The following is a 21,242-nucleotide window of genomic DNA, read 5'->3' as shown; positions in this document are numbered from 1 at the left end:
CAACGATACGGACCGTGAAGGAACGGAATACCAGGTATAAAATGGTGGCTGTGGGACTAGCGCATTATTTGCTCCTGTTTATCATTGCCACGGACACATTCACAACAGGGTGCAAATATGAGTGCCCGCACTGTTGCCCTGTTAATATAACCGGAGTGTCTACCTGAGGGACAGGGGGCGGCCGGCTCTGCGTTACATCTACTAAAGACGGTAGTGACGCTGACGCGGACCTGCTGCTGCCTGTAAACTCTGGGATTCTGTTCATTGTCGCACTGGAGCGCCGCTGCCCTGGTGCCACGATGGAGATTATGGGCGGCAGTACTACTGCTACTGCTGCTTGGATTGACCACATGAAACCTGCATAGAAGTCGCAAAGTGAGCTGCTACTCGTTGAATACTTGTTGCAAAACAGGATGTGAACACGTACTAAGCCTGCTGGTGAATGACAAATGAAGACTGCGGCTAGAGTCGGGAGGTAAAATTTCACCACGAAGTTGTGAGCTACTTTAGATGCCAACTGTGATACCCTCGTCGCCAATTGACTATCACCTTAACTGAAGCGTGGTTGTCCCAATTACGAGAGGACTGCGCATTATCGTGCTACTATCGGGTTGCGACGCACTAATGCTTATCGTGTCGCATTTTGGAGCACCAACTGTCAACGTAATGGGCAAGCCGGACAGACAGCAATATAGGCAGTATAGGATCCTAGGTACTTGCTGTAAATGATATCCCTGCCCAATTGTTCACTATACTCATTATACCTTTCTCATGTCCTAGGGGACAGATGATTCATTTCAGTCACAATGTTTTGCTTCTGCTATATGCCTTAAAAAATCTATCCCTAAACACTTCCCAATCTCCATCTCAGAAATACTCACTACTGTTCTAATTTACAACTACATTAAAGTTGCTAAACATTTTCACTGAAACAACTCGCCCAGATGGAACAGAAGGTAGCCGTTTGCATAGATGCTGAAACAGCCAAACCATTTACTAATGAGAAAATACACTGTCAAATTGGTTTACCTCGTCTATAGTTTCACCCCGTCTGTTTTGATCCTTAAAATGAGCCTTCATGTGCAACTTTTCACCCCAACATCATTGATTTCTTCCTGAGTCAGTAGATAGTTGCTAAATGCCTAGCAATACTATCAGTGGGGTGACTTATCAGTTGACCAAATTTTTTATAACCAATTTTATTATACTTGTAAATACAGCGAGTATTGTCCATTCACAACAATTCATGAAAGAAGAGGAAGGATGTGGTTGTTTGGATCAACAGGAACCAGTCCCCTTACACAGATAGACCATGATAAGCCACCATTTCCATTACACTTTTTGGAGGAAAACCACAAGCCTCATATATAGGTTTTTCTTGCTGTGCATACCAGTCAATCCCGTTATGCCTGACGGACAATGATGGTGTTGTTTGCTGCTACCACAGGTGCACTACAGCTCGCTTGGCTACTAGGCATGCCAGGCCTTCTAACAGTCATTCATTGCGTGGATCCCCCAGCTCATCCACTAGCTCCAATAAGGCCACTCTAGGGGTTAAGCTGCTGGGGCGACCAGGACCGCAGCAATTCCCATCTCCATCCCAATCCAAAAGGGCTTCATTCCAGGACGGTCCCACGCTATGTGAATTGGGTTAGCAGTTGGCTGTTGACAATGGCTAATGGTTAAGAAGGCTGCATGGAGGTAGTTTATCTGTATCATACGCGCAGAAATGGCCAGTTCCCTAGAGGCCACACAAGTCTCCCGCCAATCATTGTGATCTAAGTCTCCCACCCATCTAACCCACTTCTGGGGAAGGGGGTCAAAATTATTTAGTGAGTGAATAATTAATGTGCGATAGATTTGGGTTTATTACTTCCTTTCCCATGTACCCCATCAGTATCTTTGCTTCCAATGGGATATATTCCATGATTTGTTCACCGGAGGGGAGATGAATAGCCAGAGCTTGTCACAGCTGGAGAAAGCAAAAAAAACGGTATTATCAAGGGTGCATTGTTCCTGCAGCTCTTGAAAGGACATCAGTGTAGACCCTTTGTAAACATCTCCTAAATATGTGATGCCTATTCTGTCCCATTGAAGGAACCCCCTAGAGCAGAGAGCTGGTGGTGCCACAGGGAGGTGAGTTCAGTTAGTTTGCTGTCCAAGTGAATAAAGCACAGCGCCGCCCTCCAGAAGTGTATCGCCACTCTGGTGCATTAGTGTAAATCCTTGGGCATGGGGTTTCCATAAAGATTGCTGAGTAGACCATCGAATCCCATTGCACTAAGTTCCAGGCGATATGCTGGGTTATCCCATTTACCCGTAAACCATTCATTGAAGGGATCTAAGTGAGCGCTCAAGTAGTATACATAAATATCAGAGAGCCCCAATTCCCAATCAAAGGCTCACTTCTGTCCCATTTTCCAGCCCAGATAAAGGAGGTCAATTTGGAGGTCAGGGAGCAGAACCATTGCCTGGGTATGGAAATAACACCGGGTAAGGCACATCATCTTAAAGAACGCACCTCACCCCATCGGATTAAGTGGCAGCCGCTGCCAGCAGTGCAGGTCTCAGTCAAGAGAAGTGACCAGGCCCTGGAAAATAAGTCTCCAAGCCAGGCTAGGCTTGGACCCCAAGGTATTTAAATGTGTTATGTTGCTGTAGAATAGTACGGCACCAGCAACGGTCCTCTGTGCCCCCTTCACTTCTACTAGTAGAAACTTAGCAGGATTAATATGGACACCATAGGCTTCGCCGTAGAGTTGAATAATCTCCAGGCAGGGAGGACTCAAACCTCAGAGGGTCCCAGGGGAACAGCAAAACATTGTCATCATAGAGTGCCACCTGGTTCTCGAACCCTGTTCCCCATCCCCACCCATCAACCTGTGCATCGTAGCGTATGAGGCGCGCCAATGGCTCGATGGCTAAAGCAAACAGAGGGGAAAGTGGGCACCCCCGACGCTTTCCCCATTGGATCGGGAAGGGAGAAGAAAGTATGCTGTTCACTCAGAACTGGGCTCTGAGACCGTGATAGAGGAGGCAGAACATCATCCGTAATCTTGGTCCCAGGCTCGCTCGTGTCTGGACGGCCTCTAATAATTTCCAGGAGAGTGTTTCGATGGCTATAGTGAAGTCTACTAGAAGGAGGGCTAGTTTACTTTCTAGCTTCTGTGTTTGAGAGAGGGCCATTTGTGCTCATCGGATGCAATGACGTGTACTTCTACCCGGCATGAACCCACATTGATCTGGATGAATGAGTTGGGTAGGGGTGCACGTCAAACAAGCCACCAGGACTTTGGCGAAGATCTTAATGTCCATGTTGAGCAGAGATATTGGCTGGTAGGAGGCAAACTGGTCTGAAGGCAGGACAACAATTGTTGTACAGTCCAAGTCGGCAGAAAAGAAACCCCGGTGTGTATTGGTGTAAAAGTTTAAAAAGTTGGGTGCGATAATGGAGAGTAATTTCTTACATTAGTCGATGGGATACCCATCATGCCCAGAGATACTACCAAAATGGAACCCAGATATGGCGGAGTCCAACTCTTCCTCCACGGGATTATCGAGGTCCAGGCCCATAGAGTGAGGGATTGAGGGTAATTGATTATCCTGCAGGATGGTGTTCCCCATTTGCGGAGGGTGTGCCAGGCAACCTACATATAGGACCCGGTAGTACGGCGCAACTGTTTGGGCCGTTGTCGGTAATTCCTCCCTAAGACCACCTGCTTGATCTTGAATAGCTGGTACAACTCTAGAGGAGATGCCTTGAGATGCCAACCGTTATAGTATTTTTCCTGATTTGTCCCCCAACTCGTAGCCTCTTTGAGTGGAGGCCCTCGAGCACTGCTTTGCTACCTCAAACGAGACCTGCCAGAGTTCAGTGCATGCAATGTCTAGTAGATGCTGTGCCTCCCGTGAGTCAGGCTGCCAGGCCCGACATCCTAGGTTTCATATTTGAGCTACTAGGTCTGTCACCTGTTGCTGCACCACTTCTTGTTTCCGGAAGTAGCTTTTGAGCTGTCCTCCTTTGAAGGAATTGCAGGGCAGCCAGAGTGTCACTTTTGATGACACTGGGCCTTCATTTGTCTGGAAGTAGTTTTGCAGTTTGTCTGCTATGAAGGTGGCACAATTAGGGGCCCTCAAGTAGCATACATTCAATTGCCATACGGGCCTCAGCATCGTGGACTGAGTGTCCAGTTCCACTAGGAGTGGTGCATGGTCTGATGTACCACACAGGAGAAATTGGGTAGAGTGCAGTGCAAGGAGATCTTTTGACGGTAGGCACAGTAGGTGCACAATCTATGCTTCGTTGTTATGGGCTGCTGAACGGTGAGTGTAAGCTTGTGTCTAGGGATGCCAGTCACAACAGGTGGGGGCAGAGCCGTAAGCAAGGAGCGCAGCCCTTTGAAAGGTAGGCTGTAGCAATTGTAGAGGGGCATTACAGGAGATTAAAATTTATTGTCTAGCAGCCATGTGGCCCTCAATCCAAAGTATCTCCCCTGCCTATCGGTTATATACCTTAGTTACTGTCAGTGGAAGGGATCTGTGAAGGGGGAGAGCTATCCCTCTACAGCCTATATCCAAATTGGCCAAGAAGGGGGCAGTCAGTTCCCATCAGATAGTTTTCTTGCATTAGTACTACAGTCAGCTTGCATCTTTCTATAAAGCGCAAGACGGACGATTGTTTGATACAGTTTAAGAGGCTGTTAGCATTCCAGGAAAGAACTGTCATTATGTGAGAAAGTTGTGGACAGGTATACTGGTGAGTCATGATCATCAGGGGTTAGAGTTACCCCATAGCAGGGCCCTCACTCGAAGATCTGTACATTGTCAACACAATGATGTAAAGCTTGTTAAACCAAAACCTGAGGGGAAAAAAAATAGTAACAAAATAATTCATTTCACTAAACATCAATATCCCTCCTCCCAAACCCTCCACACCTCATACATGTCCCCACCCCATAATTCTCTCCATGAAGCATCTGTCACCCTGGTCCAAAACATGCTCAATTTGGAAAGAAAAAGAAGAAAGTGGGACTCAACGAAAAAGTAACTCAGGGGGGGCTAGTCCAATCGCAGAGTTCACACCTCTTAAGAATTATGTTCTTCCTTACAGTGCATATATAGTAGAGACATTAATTACAGTCAGCCAAGGTGGTGTGTTCAGTAATATAACATTCAACTCAGAAAGAATCATTGTGGGTGGGAGGCCCTGGAGGTGGACTGGTGTAGTCGCCACCAGTCCAGAGAACATAGGACCTCCACGGCTGCAACCACGTGACTCCATAGTAGCATAAGGGGCACCCTGCAGTGGAAAAATCAACCCTTGTTAGTGGGGATCATTCCAATTAATCTGGAACTATGTCAAGTGGCCAGTGAGCTTTTGGGTGGCAGCAAGGTCAAAGTTCGATGTTTCAGCCATCTGCGCTTCCTCTACCAAGGGGGCACGCAGTTGCTAGGTCATCTCACGTTGGGTTCTCCATGATTTCTGGTATTAAGATCGATTATTCCTGGCGCCGCCTGTGGGGAGTGAAAAATGGGACCACAGGGGGCCATAACCCCTCCATTCTTTTGGATAACTAAACTAACCTTAGCACCAGGAAGGGGACTACTTAGGGTTTCATAAATGGTTCACCTCGCATATCTTTTCTAAGCAATGGAACCAATGTTCAGCAAAGAAACTGCAGCTGCATCTGTGTCTGCAAGTCAGCAAATAAGCTGAGTGAAGGCTGGCTGTGCCTTCCCTGTAGCCTTCAGCAAGGAAAGGTTCAGTATGCCCTCAGTCTTGAATCCCTGGTAAGAACTTCCTATCTCATAACGCTATGCTTTAGTTTATATATTCTCTGTGAACATTGGTCAACATTGTGAAAATAAACAATTAGCAGTAGAGCCCTTCTAACCTTTTACTTGCTTTATTTCTGAAACCTTGCTTATTTTTTTAAAACATTAATATAAACTAATCAAAGAGAGCACTGGCTCTAATCAGACCTTGATATAAAATCCTGCTGACCCTCATTTTACCTTATAAATGAGGATCAGTTACAAAATTTGATGCATAAAGTCATATCTGGTTCACCATTAGATCCCTGCCGTTCAGCAATTTTAAAAATAACGATATCTTCAAGGAAAGGTCCCCTGTTGGATCTGCTGAATAAGTCCTTGATACAGTGTACAGTCCCAAAATGATTTAAAACATCCATTGATAAATAATCAAGTTTATGATCCAACAGTACTTATATATTACTGGCCAATATCATGGCTCCCTTGCCCAACTGAAGGTAGCTCATGAAATCTGAAATCAATCTGATTGTCTTGATCCTCTACAGGTGGGCTTCTGAGCAGCGTGCAATAGGAGATCTGTGATACTTAGGTTTTTGATGATCTAAGATGGGATGTCAACTGAGCAGTAACCTCTGTATTAGTACTATTATATGTGTGTTCTGCCTTTGACATGGTAGACCATGATATTTTGATCAGATGTGTGGAGGCCACTAGGCTTCAGGAATCTCTATTGATCTGGGTACATTCGTTCTTGGAATAGTGAGCTGAAGCAGCTCAGCTATCTTTTTTCCTAGCAACAGCAGTTCAGGTAAAATGTGGGGTCCCTCAGGGGTCCTCTCTGTTTCCAAACCTCTTCAAGCTGTGTGCTAGACCACTAATAAAGGAGTTAGCTACAAGAGATTCCTCTGTTCAGATGCGATAAGTGCCACACAACAATAGTTCCAGAAGATTATGAATTTTATCTGGGACTGGGTGTTTACTAACCAACTGAAATTAAATATACAGAGATACTATTCTTAAATAATAGAGTGAATCTCTGGAACAAATTATGCTAGTGCCTAGAAATGAGCACTGCACCTGTACCTAGAACATCTGCAAACAGTCTTGAAATCTTTGTGGATAGCAACCTCTCCATGAAACCACAGATAGGGGCAGTGGCCACTAAATACAAACGTATTCTTAAAATAATCAGCAAACATGCTCCCTTTCATCTAATGGAAGCCCTTACATGGAAATTATGGCATTTATTTAATCAATTCTAGATCATTTAACACATATTGTAAAAGGGGATTCCGAAAAGAGACAATATATGTGATGATTATAGTAGGCCCTGTTGCAAACAGGCCTGACTTTGATAGCCAGCGAGTGCCAGGTAGGGAAGAGTTCTGGAGTGTACCTGGACCACCAAGTTGGAGAAGCGGGTTATATGTATAGCCTCTTCAGCCCAAGATACAGACCATCATGGCCCCCAATGACTCAGACTCAGGTAATATCCTTCCTGAGTCTGACTGGCATTACAGGAGGTTTGTTAAGAAGTATAGCACTATTTTATACCCTCTGACAGAGCTCACAACCAGGAAGCAGACCACTAAAGTAGTCTGGACAGAGGAGTATCAGAAAGCCTTTGGCACCAGTAGCGGCTGCTATCATGGCAGAGTGGCGGATGGTGGAGGGGTGTGAAGTTGGGGGATAGAAGGACATCCAAGATAAAGAAATAATTAAATAAATGAACCTTCTCCTAGCCGATCGCCTCTCTTCTCCTTTCTGCTAAGGCTCCCAGACTACCCTTGTATGAGAGAAGCGCTGGGATTGGCCTGAGTGGGCTTGTTTTCTGCTTCAAAAGGGACTGGGAGCCTACGACTGCTATACTCCACACCTGGCAATGCAGCTCATCTCAGGTTGGGGAGATGTCAGTGCACATGATGGTTAGGCTGTCCTCAGACAGCTAGCCACCATCATGCACACTGAGTGCAGTGCCACAACGCCTCTTGTGACTGCCCCAACACCATTACCACCCCAATGAGATGCAGCAGGAAAGGAAAACTAAAATTATATTAAACACATTTTATTATAGTTTTATTTGTCACATTTTAAGGCCGCTGTTTAGAGGAGGGGATGCGATGCTTCTCTGCCATTGATGAGGAACCACCACTGGTTGGCGCCCTGAAGGAGGACTTGTGCACTGCTCCACTCCTCTACGCACCTTAATTCAGTAGGAGTTTGTTATTCAGACAGATGATTCTCATCATGGCCTAGGGGCAGCACTGTCACAGCTAAATGATGAGGGTCAGGACCAACCAGTACTCTTTATCAGTAGGTGCATCCTTTCTAGAGAGCTATTGAGAAGGAGTTTTTTGCTGTGGTTTTGTCCCTGAAGAATCGAGACCTTACTAATGTGGGACTCACTTTAGGGTTCAAGCTAACCACATACTCCAAAGCAAATATGAGGGAAAATCCAAAACAGTTGAGGTCGTAGATTTCCATACAGGGAACTGGCTTTACAGTATAACACAGACCTGGAGCTGACGATAACACTGCCAATAGTGTTTTGTAGACTGATGCTGTTGTTTTTTTTTTTTATTATTTGAACACTGGGGACTGCTATCCAGCACCCGCTGTATAGCTCTGACCCTGAAGGTTGACATGTTTTTACAGTGGCTATCCCACAAAATCTATTTTCACTGCATAGGTTCTGTTGCTTTTTCTATGAGGAAATGCTATAAAGTACAATTAAAGTGCTAGTTTTGTCAGTCCAAAACAGCAGCAGAGTCCACACAACTGCTTTTACATACACTCCAATTTAATTGTAAAGTTGGATTTTTGATCAATACACAGGAAACATGACTTTTAAAAAGTTTAACTTTTTCTCCCTGAGTTAGCATTAGTTTTTCTGCAGTTGTCCTACTTGCCAAGTGCTTCATGCTTGGGAAGGGGTGAAAACATAGCAGAGGCAATGACTTCAGTCTTTTGGCATGATGGTCTAGGTGTGAGGTTTGCTTCCCAGTTTATCTCAGGAAGTACCGTTCAGGAGGGTACATGAACTTCAATAACTTGAAAGGGGTACATTGGAGGCCTGCCCATTCATAATTTAGTGTAAAATGAGACATGCCATTTTCATTTTAGGGTACACTTTAGCCACCCTGACTATACTCACAAGGGGAGGACAGTTGTTTCCAGATCCAGTTTGATGTGGATAGGGAGGAGGAGAATGCTCAGTGCAATGGCCTCACTCATGGTTGGATCACCTACTACTGCCAGGGAGAGAAAGCCTCTGGAATCTTAATTTATTGAGTCTGAGAATGGTGCACTGGTGGTAGTTTGCAGTAAGGCAAACAAGATGTGCTGTAAAAGGGCAATGGTTTGCTCTTGGGAACATTTAACCCATTGTTTAGCGAGTGTTGAGGAGTTCATCCCACCACTGTTTAGTACACTGCACAAATGTAGCACCTCACTCTGAGCTTCCCAGAACACATTTGGACCTGTGGATGAACAGAAAAGGAAGAAACTGCTGTCCCTGATGTGTGCGGAGAACTTAAGTGCTGGACCTGCACCCACTTGCCCCACGAATGAGGAGTGGATTCCACGGGTCATTTGTCTGTCCTCCTGTGTAGTTACAGTGACATAACAAGCTGCAAGAGACCTTTAATAGGAATAGCCAGTTGGGCTGTGGCAAGTGCACCCTGACTGAACTGTGATGTTCTGGTCTCCCAAGACTCTCACTGAGGTCCTGGGAGCCTTAGGGGTGACCTCTAGGTAGAAGAACAAGTTAGGCATGACATTTGTCAACCTCCGTAGAAGCAGGATTACGCACCAAGGCAATCCGAACAAGGCATTCCTATCAGCTGACCCTTACAGATATGATATCTGGCTAGGGTGCATCCTGCCCTGCTGCAGCTTCTCAGCTTTTCCCATTGGGGATTTTTGAGAACCAAAAAAGATACCCAAATGTATAAATGTTGAACAAGCGAAAGCACTTCAGGTATCGGTCAATAAGCAGACTTTGGCAGAAGCAACATTTTTATTTTCCCATTCTGAGCTTTTCCTGCCAAAACCAATGGTTTCAGTGGGACCTCATCTAATGCATTTCCGAACTTTAGAGGAGCTTGTCAGATACAGCCACGAATCTTGATCCACTGTAAGATGTATACCTGCTTACAATAGACTAATTGCAAAGTTAAAAATATTTCATCAGGTGGTTCTACTAGGCTTAGTCAGCTCTGGTGCATCATGTGCAGCCTACTTTTGCACTTACCCGTGGGCAGATGGTATGTTGCTTCTTATCTCTTTTTAACTTAGCTATTTTTAAAAATCCGATCAGTGGCTTGCTTGAATGGATTAGAATATTGATTCTGTTATTTGTTCCTATTAAAATGTTGTTGTGTTTTGTGTTTTAATTGTTTTGCTACTGGGCTATAGCTTGCAGGGAGTTGAGCCCATATTTATTCAGTGAACTTTGTGGTTAACCTAACATGTTTGTGTCGTTATTGGTTGTAGAGGACCAATGTCCTCCGCAAATACTATTCCACTTTCTAAGAATTACAAACTCGCTTTGGGATTATTGCTTTCCTTTAGGTTTTGAACACTTTTATGTGATACCTGATGCAAGTCTTCTAGAATCAACAGCCATGAAAGGCAATATATTCTAAATTAGCATTTCACTGATTATATCGCATTAAACTTTGATAACTTTTTATCTTGATGAAACATTAAATATTTTTTTGGTGTTGGGAGAGGTTGACATGACAAGACATTTGTATATAATTAGTTCTTTCCATCCTCTTAATTATATATAGTATATATTTTAAAATTATTAAACTGTAAAATTGTAGGCCTTGTACACTTAATGGTAAAATGTGAAGATATTGCAATGAAAAATGTATTTTATTGGAAGCCAAATATTTTTTCTGTTAAATCACTGATTATCTTTTGTTTGTTTTATTTTAGATGGCGGCTACGAAAAGCGTACATAACCCTTTCACGTTTTTACCAATAGATGTGAAATGGAACAAAATTGGTTTTCATGTGGTTTTGTTTGATATAGAAAAAATCGTGGAACTCTTACTTTCCTCACAAACCTGCGGATTGAAGGGAGTAAACTCCTTCCATAGCTGTGAAACACTCAAACCTTTCAAAAGTTCCGTGGAAAAACGTACACTAACCTTGAAAAGAAACAAAACGGCAGGTTCTCTGTACCAAGCAGAAGGGCAGACCAAACAAACCTCTATGAATGCCTCTGTCAAGGAGAATACTGCAGCTCGGCTTGGTGATGACATTGCTGGCATCAAAAGGCACAAGAAAATGAAAAGCTCAAAAAAACACAAGTGTTCTCCGGAAGGAAATGTTGATATCAACGTGATCACGGATATAGCAAGAATACTCCTGTCCTGCTTCCTCCCCTGGGGTGTGGATTGTGAACTGGACAATCTCAGTGTTCAGTACCTAGAACTTCTACGGCTTCAGTATCCGGTCTCCTACGGCCTTGTATCGAATGAGAACCATGTATCCCTGATGCTCCCGGGGTGGAAGCACGACAGTTCACCAGGGGCAGCAGGACGTTCTACAGATAACTTATTTTCACAAAAAGTGGTTGATATGTCTAGCAAATATCTAAGCACTGTCCAATCACAACCGGAAATGAAAGCAGCACCAGAGGAGAACAATGGCAATGCGAAGTATGGGCAGCAAACCCTTTTCTACATGCTGAGCAGGATCTTGCTGGTTAACAGAACACTGAAGATGCATTCGGATTCCAAAATGGCTGACAAGGCTAGAAGGTTAGTTTTTCTTGTAGTCTGTTTCTAAAGTGTGCAAAATAACTGCAATCTTTTTAAGATAAACTCTCTTTTCATACCTGGTCAAGATGATGCTGTGTAGTGTAGTTCCTATAGTCCCAATAGGCTCTGCGCATTGAAATAATATCTTCAGTAGTGTAGACGTAGGACTGAGGTTAACTAGGTCTCTACTGACTATATTAGACTTAAGTTTTTTGCCAGCTAGCTCAGAGTTCACTAGAAACTTTCTCGAATAAGCGAGGAGGAGTTTAACCTCCCTGGATAGACAAGAAGGGATTTAGTTTCTGACAACCATAAAACATGACAACTTTGCTCTCCCTGAATAAGAGTATATCTCTAGAGTCGTGTGAAAACAAAAGACAGCTATTTCACTCAGTCAAAGGTGCGTACTTAGTTTCACCAGATTGCAGAGAAAAAGAGAGACGGGCGTTTTCAATAAAAGGTGTTATTTATTGAGCAGTCTCTTTCCTCATACAAGAGAAATGAATTGCTACAATTGCAATACTTATAGTTAAGTAAAGTGCATACAGTAAAAGCAGGATTATGAAATAATACTGTAAAAGCATTGATATGGTTTCTTAGCCATATGATACTTTAAAATGGATAAAATAGATACATACATATAAACATTGACTAATAGTACTCAACTGGTGCTTCTAACTACGCCTACCCCGTTGTACCTGTCCTAAGCCTAATACGTGGGAAGGAGTAAATAAGTAGCAGTTTAAGTTAAATTGGTTTTGCCAAGAATCTGACTCAAGAATTCTCTGTAAGGGTTTAGTCAGTTCAGTACCTGGGTATTAGAAGGCAGGAGGGCTGGTATCTCTCTCTCAGGACTCGGTATCCCAGTCACCCGCAAAGGTAGGCTGGAAACGCCGGAGACTGGATTTCTCTGCAGGAGAAAAGACAGCGTCTTTCTCAGCGCGTCAAAAGGGAGGGGCAGCGTCCGTGGGCTCTCGCATCACCTGGGCTCTCGGGCAAGTAGTAGCTGCTCCAGATTCATCACCACCGTGTCTTTGCTTAAGGCAACGTTGGTATATTTATACCTGAAAGGTGCCGGGTTTGACGTAAGGCTGGACATAAGACGTCAATAAAGATGTCACTAAGAACTGGTTGTTCTTACAGTGCTTTACAGGAGTTCTCGGACAAAATCAAAACAAAGCAGCGGGGATTTCCCAGGTTGCTGGAGGCTTGGATTTGTTTAAAAACTCGGTGTGCTTTCTAGGGGGCTGGAGGAATAGGCTTGCTTAATGTGACAGCATGCGCTATGACTGAATTATGAAAAAGGGTTTCTATGCCGTTGCAGGGATATTATTGATTTATAACCGGACAAGGGCAAAGAATAGGATATTGATTCAGGTACCTAGATAAAACACACTACACCCACTCCACGAATTCATGTCCATAATTACTAAACTAAGCAATAATAAACATATCTAACGGTGCATGTGTATACTGATCCACCCCAAAATACATTATTTTGCATCTGAAATGGTATATGCGAAATACACGAAAATGAGTATAGGTACTGTATGCTTTCAAGCAGTATAATCATTCATTAAAAGGGATTCACATATATATATAAGCATGAATGATTTGCGAAAATTACACATGAAATGGCTCTTAATACAGAAAAGAAAAGTGCGAGACCATTCCATCACATATAAATACAGTTTCTTGTAAATATGCTAGAGGCTGAGGTAATATATTGTCCCTAGAATTCCTAAAAATAGAAGCTCTGTTCTCTAAGAATAGTTCTACTTTAAGCAGATGAGTGCCCAAAAAAAGTAAATATTTTGGAATCGGGGGAAAAAATAGTTTTGTTTTTCAAGGGAAGAAGTCAAAACAGTTCCAAATATTTTCAGAAGCTTTTGTTTTTCAAAGCTGAAGGCCAAATTCAGAGTTCAGGGAACGCTGAGTGCTCGTTTGCTTAAAAGTTTATTCTTTCTGTTCGGGGGAGAACATCATTTCAGACAGATTTTCAAAAAAGCAGTTTACCGCTTCAGGTGAAAGTTCGACCAAGTTGGAAAATGCCGCAACTGTGCAGTCGTGAGAATGATTGCTATCATCGATGACAGTATCAGCAGTGCTCACAGAAGGTCGTACCTGGTTGATGCTGCTCTCATCTTGCACTTCACTACCCTTCAATCGCAGTGGTGAAGTCTCAACGAATGCCATCATCAGGATGGGTAACCGCTGGGGACAACACGATGCATGAGCCTTTACTGGGCGTAGCAAAGTATCTGTATCAAATGGTACTTCTGATTGTAGTGTAAAACAGACGTCTAACACGCATTCTTCTCCGCACAGCATACATCTTAGCACAGGTAAGATACAGTTCTGCCAGATGGGTCTGAATGAAAGAAACCAGGTCATATTCAGATCTCTTAGCCGGGCTAATCCAAGGACTTTAGTTATGCGGTCCCGATAGCGTATAGCTAGGATCGTTTCTTCCATTGTTGCTGGAGTTTTGTCTGTGACGTGGCTTGCCATAACGAAGCAGCAGTATCAAAAATAAAATGCCTGCTACGAGTCCCAACAGGAGTGGAAGGCCGCCAAAGAGTGAATGGACAAAATTATGAAAGATGCCCAGGACTGCTTTGAAAGGTGTCAACAGTCTGGAAAAAAATTGTCTTAAATACACTCGCGATACCATTCGTATCAGAAATGTTTAAGATTTCATTTAGCATTTCTGCGAAGTGTAGGGGGCAATTTGTTGATAAAAGGTTATGTATCTCTGCTGTTGTCCTTGCAACTTGGAGATCATACGTTTCTTTTGATGACGTCAAGTGCACTGGCGTCTGTAGAAGAACAGACTTCATTCTGCTTAAAGTATCAATTCGAATAGAAGAGATTTTCAAACTGGGCCAAATTTTTCCCTCCCTGTCTGGAGTGTCGTTGGGATACAATACTTGCTCACAGCAAGTGACCCTGGACGTTACGCTTACGAGATAAGCTTTTCCTGGCACCAGGCCACAACATCTGTGGTCCACTATTAGAATGTAGCTCCCGTTTGAAAGCCGTCTAAAGAATGGCTCTATTCGAGTTGTAGGTGTGCCAAGCTGGTGACATGAAAGGTTATTTGAAGTCCCCTCACAGGCCCCATGTAGATTTATACCCTGACACAGAAGTGTACCACTGAGTGATTTTTCGCAATTTTCACCACTAAGAAATACATTCTGTCCTTTTTCACTATAACATGTGTGAGTGTAAGGTAATTTCCATGATGACTTGATGTATCCTTTACCCAACCTTTCATACTGCCCTGCCTGTATATACTGTTGGCAGTATCAAAATTGGAAAGTTGTTATCGGAATAGTTTTATCCCGTGTATTATCCATTCAATGACAGGTCGGTCTGACATTGTCAATGGTAATCTCTCAAGTTTTTCAATGCTCAGAATTGTATATTCTGCTCCCTTTTGTGCCAAGCTGATTTGTATATCAGTAAGGTTAAAGATAGAGAACAGTGACGTTGTGTTGATTAAACGCCAGGGCACGTAGCCTGAACGCTGATTTTGTAACGTCCAGCCAAGCTGTACAATAGAACGTAATTGGGACTGACCATGTTGTAACATTAGCATGTCCTGTTCTATTATATCGATTGCAGATGATACAATCCTGTCCAGTGAATATATTCTGGAAGACAGAGTCATTAACCCATTGTCCACAACAGAAAGTGATTTTTCCAAATTAATACGGTCAATTTCCCGTATTTTCTCTGCTGTTTTAATTTGAGTTTCTTTCCAAACTTTGTTATAAGCTGCATATATAGAGGCCGCTATGAAACGTTTTTGACGCTGTTTGCGTGGTCCCATAATGAAATCACGCAAGTCAGCACCTTCTTTAAGTAAAGTTAAGTGTTGCTTAATTTCTGCCAGTGTGGATGTATGTAGCCATTCAAGGCATAGTTTACCTACACTGTATGTTGTTACAATCCCTGGATGTTGTTGCTGGGAGTATCTAGGGGCTGGCCTGGTCAATTTGAACCCCTGTATTTTGTTCAGGAATCTATCTTGACAGTTATTTGTGTCTGTGGGCCAGATCAACCATTTCTTCCAATCAGGATGTGTTCTGTTTTGGTTAAAAATATGGGCTAGGTCTATCTCAACATCTGTAGTGCTATTACTATCAGGTGATGGCTTTGGAATAGACGGTTTGTTTAAGTCTTTAATTTTGGCTAGGCCAAGACAGGTTGTTTGTTGAATTGTGTCATTCAGAAATATAATTTGTTCTGGGAACATGCAGGCTCTGAATAACGATTCTATACCTCCGACTTGCCAGTCCTTAGTACCCCAGATTGTTTTCGTTTCAATGTTATTTTTCCAAAAATCAAAACCAAATGTATTCATTTTTTCATAAAATGATTCTGAATAGATTAATTTTGTATTTGTTAGCATGGTTTTCATTCCTGTCTTATTTAACAATTTGAAATAAAATGTTTCTGCTTCACTTGTGTTAAACCCTGAGAAGTATGGGAATTTCTCATAGAATGTTTTTGAACTACCTTTTGGTGGAGTTGCACAATGTTCCCATTGATTATAATTTAAAACATTTCTAGACTGAGCAGATTTATGCAAATAATGGTTACCGTAGTGGTTGTAGCAGTACATCTGATCATAATTTGATGAACCCTGTAAATAATCATGTTCTGTAAATTTTGCTGACATAACTAAGTCTGACATCATATCATTAATACTTTCAAAGTCCCAATCATCAGAGAATGTACTCGGTTTTACAAAGTCACTTAATGAAACCTTAAATTGATGAGGATACTTCAAGACCTCGACCGGGCCATATATATCGTACTCTGTTCTGTCCCATGCTACCCCACCGGGTAATGAATTGGCTGTGAAATTTACTGAAGGGAGTTCTCTTTTCTCGATGTGTGAAGACTTGTGTGGCTTTAGGACCAGGTTGATGTTCTGGCTTGCTGTGTCCATTGTAACATATTTTCCCTCAATGAAGTGTCCCAAGCATAGCACCATGATGAGCCAAAGCAGGAGGAAAAGTGCACCTAGCACCACCCAAAATTCAATCCATGGAGAAATCAGATAGGTTTCTTTTAGTTGATGAAAGAGTCCTTTAGTCTTGTCTTTAAAAGTTGTTGTTGTCGTTGGCTGTTCCTCGGGTTCGCTCAGATCCTCAGAAAAGTCATCGAAGTTGATGAAGTAGCCTGACGCAGTTCTGTCAATTATTGGAATTGCTTCTGGATTTTTCCTTGTTTTATTAGCATAGTCTGTGGCTACATCGTTGTAGACAGGTGTTTCTTGACGAATTGTTGTAATTTGGGTTTCAAGAGGCATAAGTTCCATGGCTTTGTTGCACAGTCCTTGTTGATTTACTGTAGGTTTATCAAATGTGATTAGTCTCTCAGTTTGAACCTCTTGATTTGTAGCAAACTTTGGTGTTCTGCTACTTCTTGGGAGTCCACTTGGCCTACTACTTATTATTGGCCACATGATTGTGGTTTAACCAGGTCGATGGATACAACTCAGTGCTCCTTTTTACCAGCAAGGAGCGGTAGTACAACTGATCTTGTTCCGTTGACAGCTAAGACAGGTACTGCTTTTCTGTAAGAAGGCCCAAATTCCTTCTTCACCGCGATTTTCTCTCTGACCAGATCCCCAATCTTTGGAATCCAGACAGGCCTTGCTGGGACAGGTGGTTTCTCTTCAGTGGCTGTTGGCTGTTGTTTCAACTTTATGTTGCTCAGGTTTTTTCTTGTTTCATTTTAGTCCTGTAAAATAGCCAAACGATCTTTGATATCAAAGCATTTTCTTTTTACCACTGAAGTTTGACTATCGAGGTCCTGGATATGCATTCTAGTCCCGAACAATAGTTCGTACGGACTGAAAACTTTTAGAGAATTTCTTAGCAGATTATTAAGACTACGTTGGACACTTATTAAATGTTTGACCCACCCAACACCCGAACCTAATACCTTTGCCGTTATAGATTGCTTTATGTCTCGGTTTTTTCTTTCCACAAGCCCGTTTCCCTCAGGATGGAAGGGACAAGAATACCGCAATGCAATGCCCATACTGGTCATGGCCTCCTTATAAGCTCGAGAGCTAAAAGCAGGACCCTGATCAGAGTGTAGCATGCCAATTGCGTATTTGCCGATAAAGACTCGCAAATCTTTTATAACAGTTCTGGCGTCAGCCGAGCGCTGGGGCCACATCCAAATGAATCTCGTGCAGGAGTCCACTGCGACCATGATGTATTTATAGTTGCCATCCCTTTGTAAGGGACCACAGTGGTCCAGGTAAACACACGCTAATGGTTTATCTGAGATCAGAAGGGGCATCTGTGCTGGTCTTTTTACCGTTGAAACTTTCATTTTTTGGCATATTTCACAATCTAGAACATAGTTTCTAGTTTGTCTTCTCATTTGGGGCCACCAGTATCTCTGTTTTAATAATGATACTGTGGCCGAGACACCAGCGTGTGCAGAGGCGAGCCCTTCGTGTGCCGCTATAATTAGTCCTAACCTATGTTCCATGTTTGGAATTGCCCTATCCCCCACTCTAGGGATTCGAGCAAATGGAACGTTATTCCCATCAGTTATGTATGAGTACTTTACTGGAAAGCCTTTCGGGAGAGTTTTTATCGCGTTATTTACTGTAGCACTGACAGCTTGTAATATGTCGCTGTCTATTTTTGTTTTTGACCGGGTGATGGCAGCTACGGAAGCCGTTTGCACAGCTGCCTTAGCGGCCTCATCAGCTAATGAATTCCCTGCAACGTGAACGCCATCACGTTGATGACTCAGTGTATGTATCACGTGAGTCTTTTGTAGTTCCTTTTGTAAAAGAACTACTTGTTCCCAAAGCGTTTTATGCTTGATTGTGCCACCCTTTGCATCTTTGAAACCATTTAGAACCCAATTCTGCAAGTATTCATTATAAGACTGAATGCAATAATACGAATCGCACACTATGAGTGTGGGGAATTCGCGATCAGTATTTTCAAGCGCCATCTTAAAAGCCAGTAGTTCAGCTCGCTGAGCTGTACAATCTCCTAGAGATTGTGTTTTAGTGACCAGTGGTCTAAACTTTCCTTCATGCCAACGACCTTTAACAATCGCGCACGCAGCACTGTAAGCTTGTTTACCCCCTACTGCGGGTTGTGCTGATCCGTCTGTATATATTATACAGCCGTAGTGTTCAAGGGGCAGGATTTCGGTTGGCAGAGGACATTCAAATTCATATTGGAGAAATTCTTGTGTTTTTAAATTAGGATCAAATTCGTAGACCACGTCTGTTGCAGCAAGAGAAATAACCCATTGTATCCATCTCGGATGTAGTGCTTTAGCATTAGGGATGCTTGCCTTTGTTACCGCTTCTAGAGCTGTTACTGGTGTAACGATGATTATTCGTTTACCTTGTGCTAGGGCTCTTTCTTTTGCTACCGCAGTCTGAATCGCAGTTAGAATTTTCTCCGTTGAGCTAAATTTCATTTCCGCTTTTGTGTACAAATGTGATTTGTATGCTATTGGTACCGTTTCTCCCTCATTAGAGGTCAGGTATGTGAATCCGCATCTTCCTGGGATGACTCGGATTACAAGGTTGTGAGTGTTATCGCGTGTTTGCAGTTTTGTTTTAGCTAACACGTCTGTTTGCAATGATCTCAAACTTTCTGTGTATTTGAGTCCAATTGATTGTTTTAAAATCTGGTTTTATTAGTTCATAGAGAGGTTTAACCCTCTCTGCATAATTTAGAATGTAAGTTCTTCCGAAATTCAGGAAACCTAGAATTGATTGTAAGTTTTTCAGCGTTCTTGGTGCTTGAATTACAGCACATTTCTCTAAGAAATTGTCTGCCAGGCTTTTGCCTTCACTTGATAATTCATATCCTAAAAACAGACAGGACAGTTAGATGGGCAATTCGTGACTTTTTAAAGTTGAATTTGTAACCCTCTGCTGCGAACCCAAGTAGTATGGTGTTCACTCTTTTCAAGTGAGTATCCAAGTCATCATCTGTTAGATAGATGTCATCGGCATAAGATAATGCCTCATCATCATCATACATTTGTAGTAACTCTGTTACTCTTGCTGAGAATAATCCTGGGCTGTTCTTGAACCCCTGTGGGAGTCGACAGAATTTTTTCTGCGAGCCCATTATTGAGAAAGCGGTCAAATACCTGCTTCCAGGTGCTATATTTTGACAAAAGAATCCATTAGAGATGTCTAATGTTGTTTTTTATTTTTTGCGCACGATGTTATTCATTAGTGCTGCACTATGTGAGTTTTGTACTCCAAAAGTTTTGCAACATGAGTTAAGGTGTCTGTAGTCCAAAACTAGACGATATGAATCGTCTGGCTTGGAGACCGGAAACAAAGGGTTATTCATTTGTGAGGTGCATGTTTCAATCACCCCCTGGTATTCAAGTTGATCTAAGATATCCCTGATCTGTTTTTTAGCTTCTTGCTTAATTGGGTACTGCCTTTGTGCAGTTGGTTGATTTTTTAACTGGATTTTGTGAGGAGGAGAGTTCTCATCCCATCCAACATGGTTTTTATATAATGCAGGAGCTTGGGCTACTGCCCACTTTCTTGCAAGTGTATATTTTTTATGAATTGGAATGTGATTTGAGAAGGCAGGCATAATCACTTCTTCGCCATGAGGGCACTCCCTGACAAACTCCGGTGGCCAGTCTTTTTCAGCTAAAAGGATGTCATAGCCTTTGGAGAGGTTATCCCAAAATAGACCCCTTATTTTCCTAGTCTTATCTCCCTCTCTAAATAATGTTATTTCGTATATTTTATGAGGTTTGCTAACTCTGGTGTCTGCAGTTTCCACCTGAATGTATTCATTCGTGTCCACTGTCTCCAGATGATTCATCAGGATCTTGCGAGCTATGCTCACTTCTGCTGCGCTGTCTAGCATTGTCTGAGCCCACTCTCCGTTTTTCAGCTGTGTCCTCAGGATCCTTGGCATGTTTGATTATTTTAATGCTGGCTACCTTCTTTTTTGGAAATTGTAATTTTTTACTTTGATGAGCAGGTTCCTTGTCTTTGGACTTGACGTGCTCTTCCCTGTGTTATGACCGTCCTCTTCTTTCCGATTTCTGCGAGGAAGTCTGAAAAGATCGAGAGGGACGTGTATCAATATCTTGATATCTATCAGGTTTTTTTCAAATTATCCCTATTTCTAAGGTTGTATCTTTTCTCAGAGGGCTCCCTCTGGGGAGACTTGGTCCTTGGTCCGGAGATCTTTCTCTCCGCCGAGGAGACCTTCCTCTGGACTGGAATCTTTTTTCTTTGGGAGTGGATTGTTTATTTCCATCCCAGCTCTTTTTTGGAGTGTTTAGATTATTTTTAATAAATATCTTTTCAGGATTTTCAGTTAGTTGGGGTTTTACTGGTTTCCCACCCAAACTATCTCTTCCTAGCTCTTCATAGGATTTTTCTATGATTCTGGCCAGTTCAAATGGTTGTTCTGCTATATCTGTTTCTTTCAATTTCTGGCGGATCACCACAGATGCTGCTTCTCCTTTTATGTTAGATAATAATAAAGCTGAGACCTGCTTGAAGTCTTTCAGTAATTTCATACCCAGAGTTAAAGCAGGTTCTGGACCGTATTCATTTTGAATCTGTCTTAGCACATCCGGTATTACCGCCATGGACGGAACACCATGTGTTTTTGTGTAAACGGAAGCAAAGACTGTGCC

General features: G+C 42.6%; 1 protein-coding gene across 1 annotated transcript in view; it reads left to right on the top strand.

Moving 5' to 3' along the window:
• WDR72 (WD repeat domain 72) overlaps nt 1–21,242 on the top strand; it is a 1,209,089-nt gene that overhangs the window by 722,191 nt on the left and 465,656 nt on the right. The window contains exon 15 of the mRNA XM_078684855.1: nt 10,720–11,549. Within this exon, the coding sequence (XP_078540981.1) occupies nt 10,720–11,549 (830 nt within the window). The remainder of the gene's footprint in view (nt 1–10,719; nt 11,550–21,242) is intronic.

The sequence above is a fragment of the Lissotriton helveticus genome, chromosome 3_2 (assembly GCF_964261635.1).
Source record: "Lissotriton helveticus chromosome 3_2, aLisHel1.1, whole genome shotgun sequence".
Classification (NCBI taxonomy): Eukaryota; Metazoa; Chordata; class Amphibia; order Caudata; family Salamandridae; genus Lissotriton; species Lissotriton helveticus.
The sequence above is the reverse complement of the archived record's forward strand: the minus strand, read 5'-3'. Positions and strand labels throughout refer to the sequence as shown.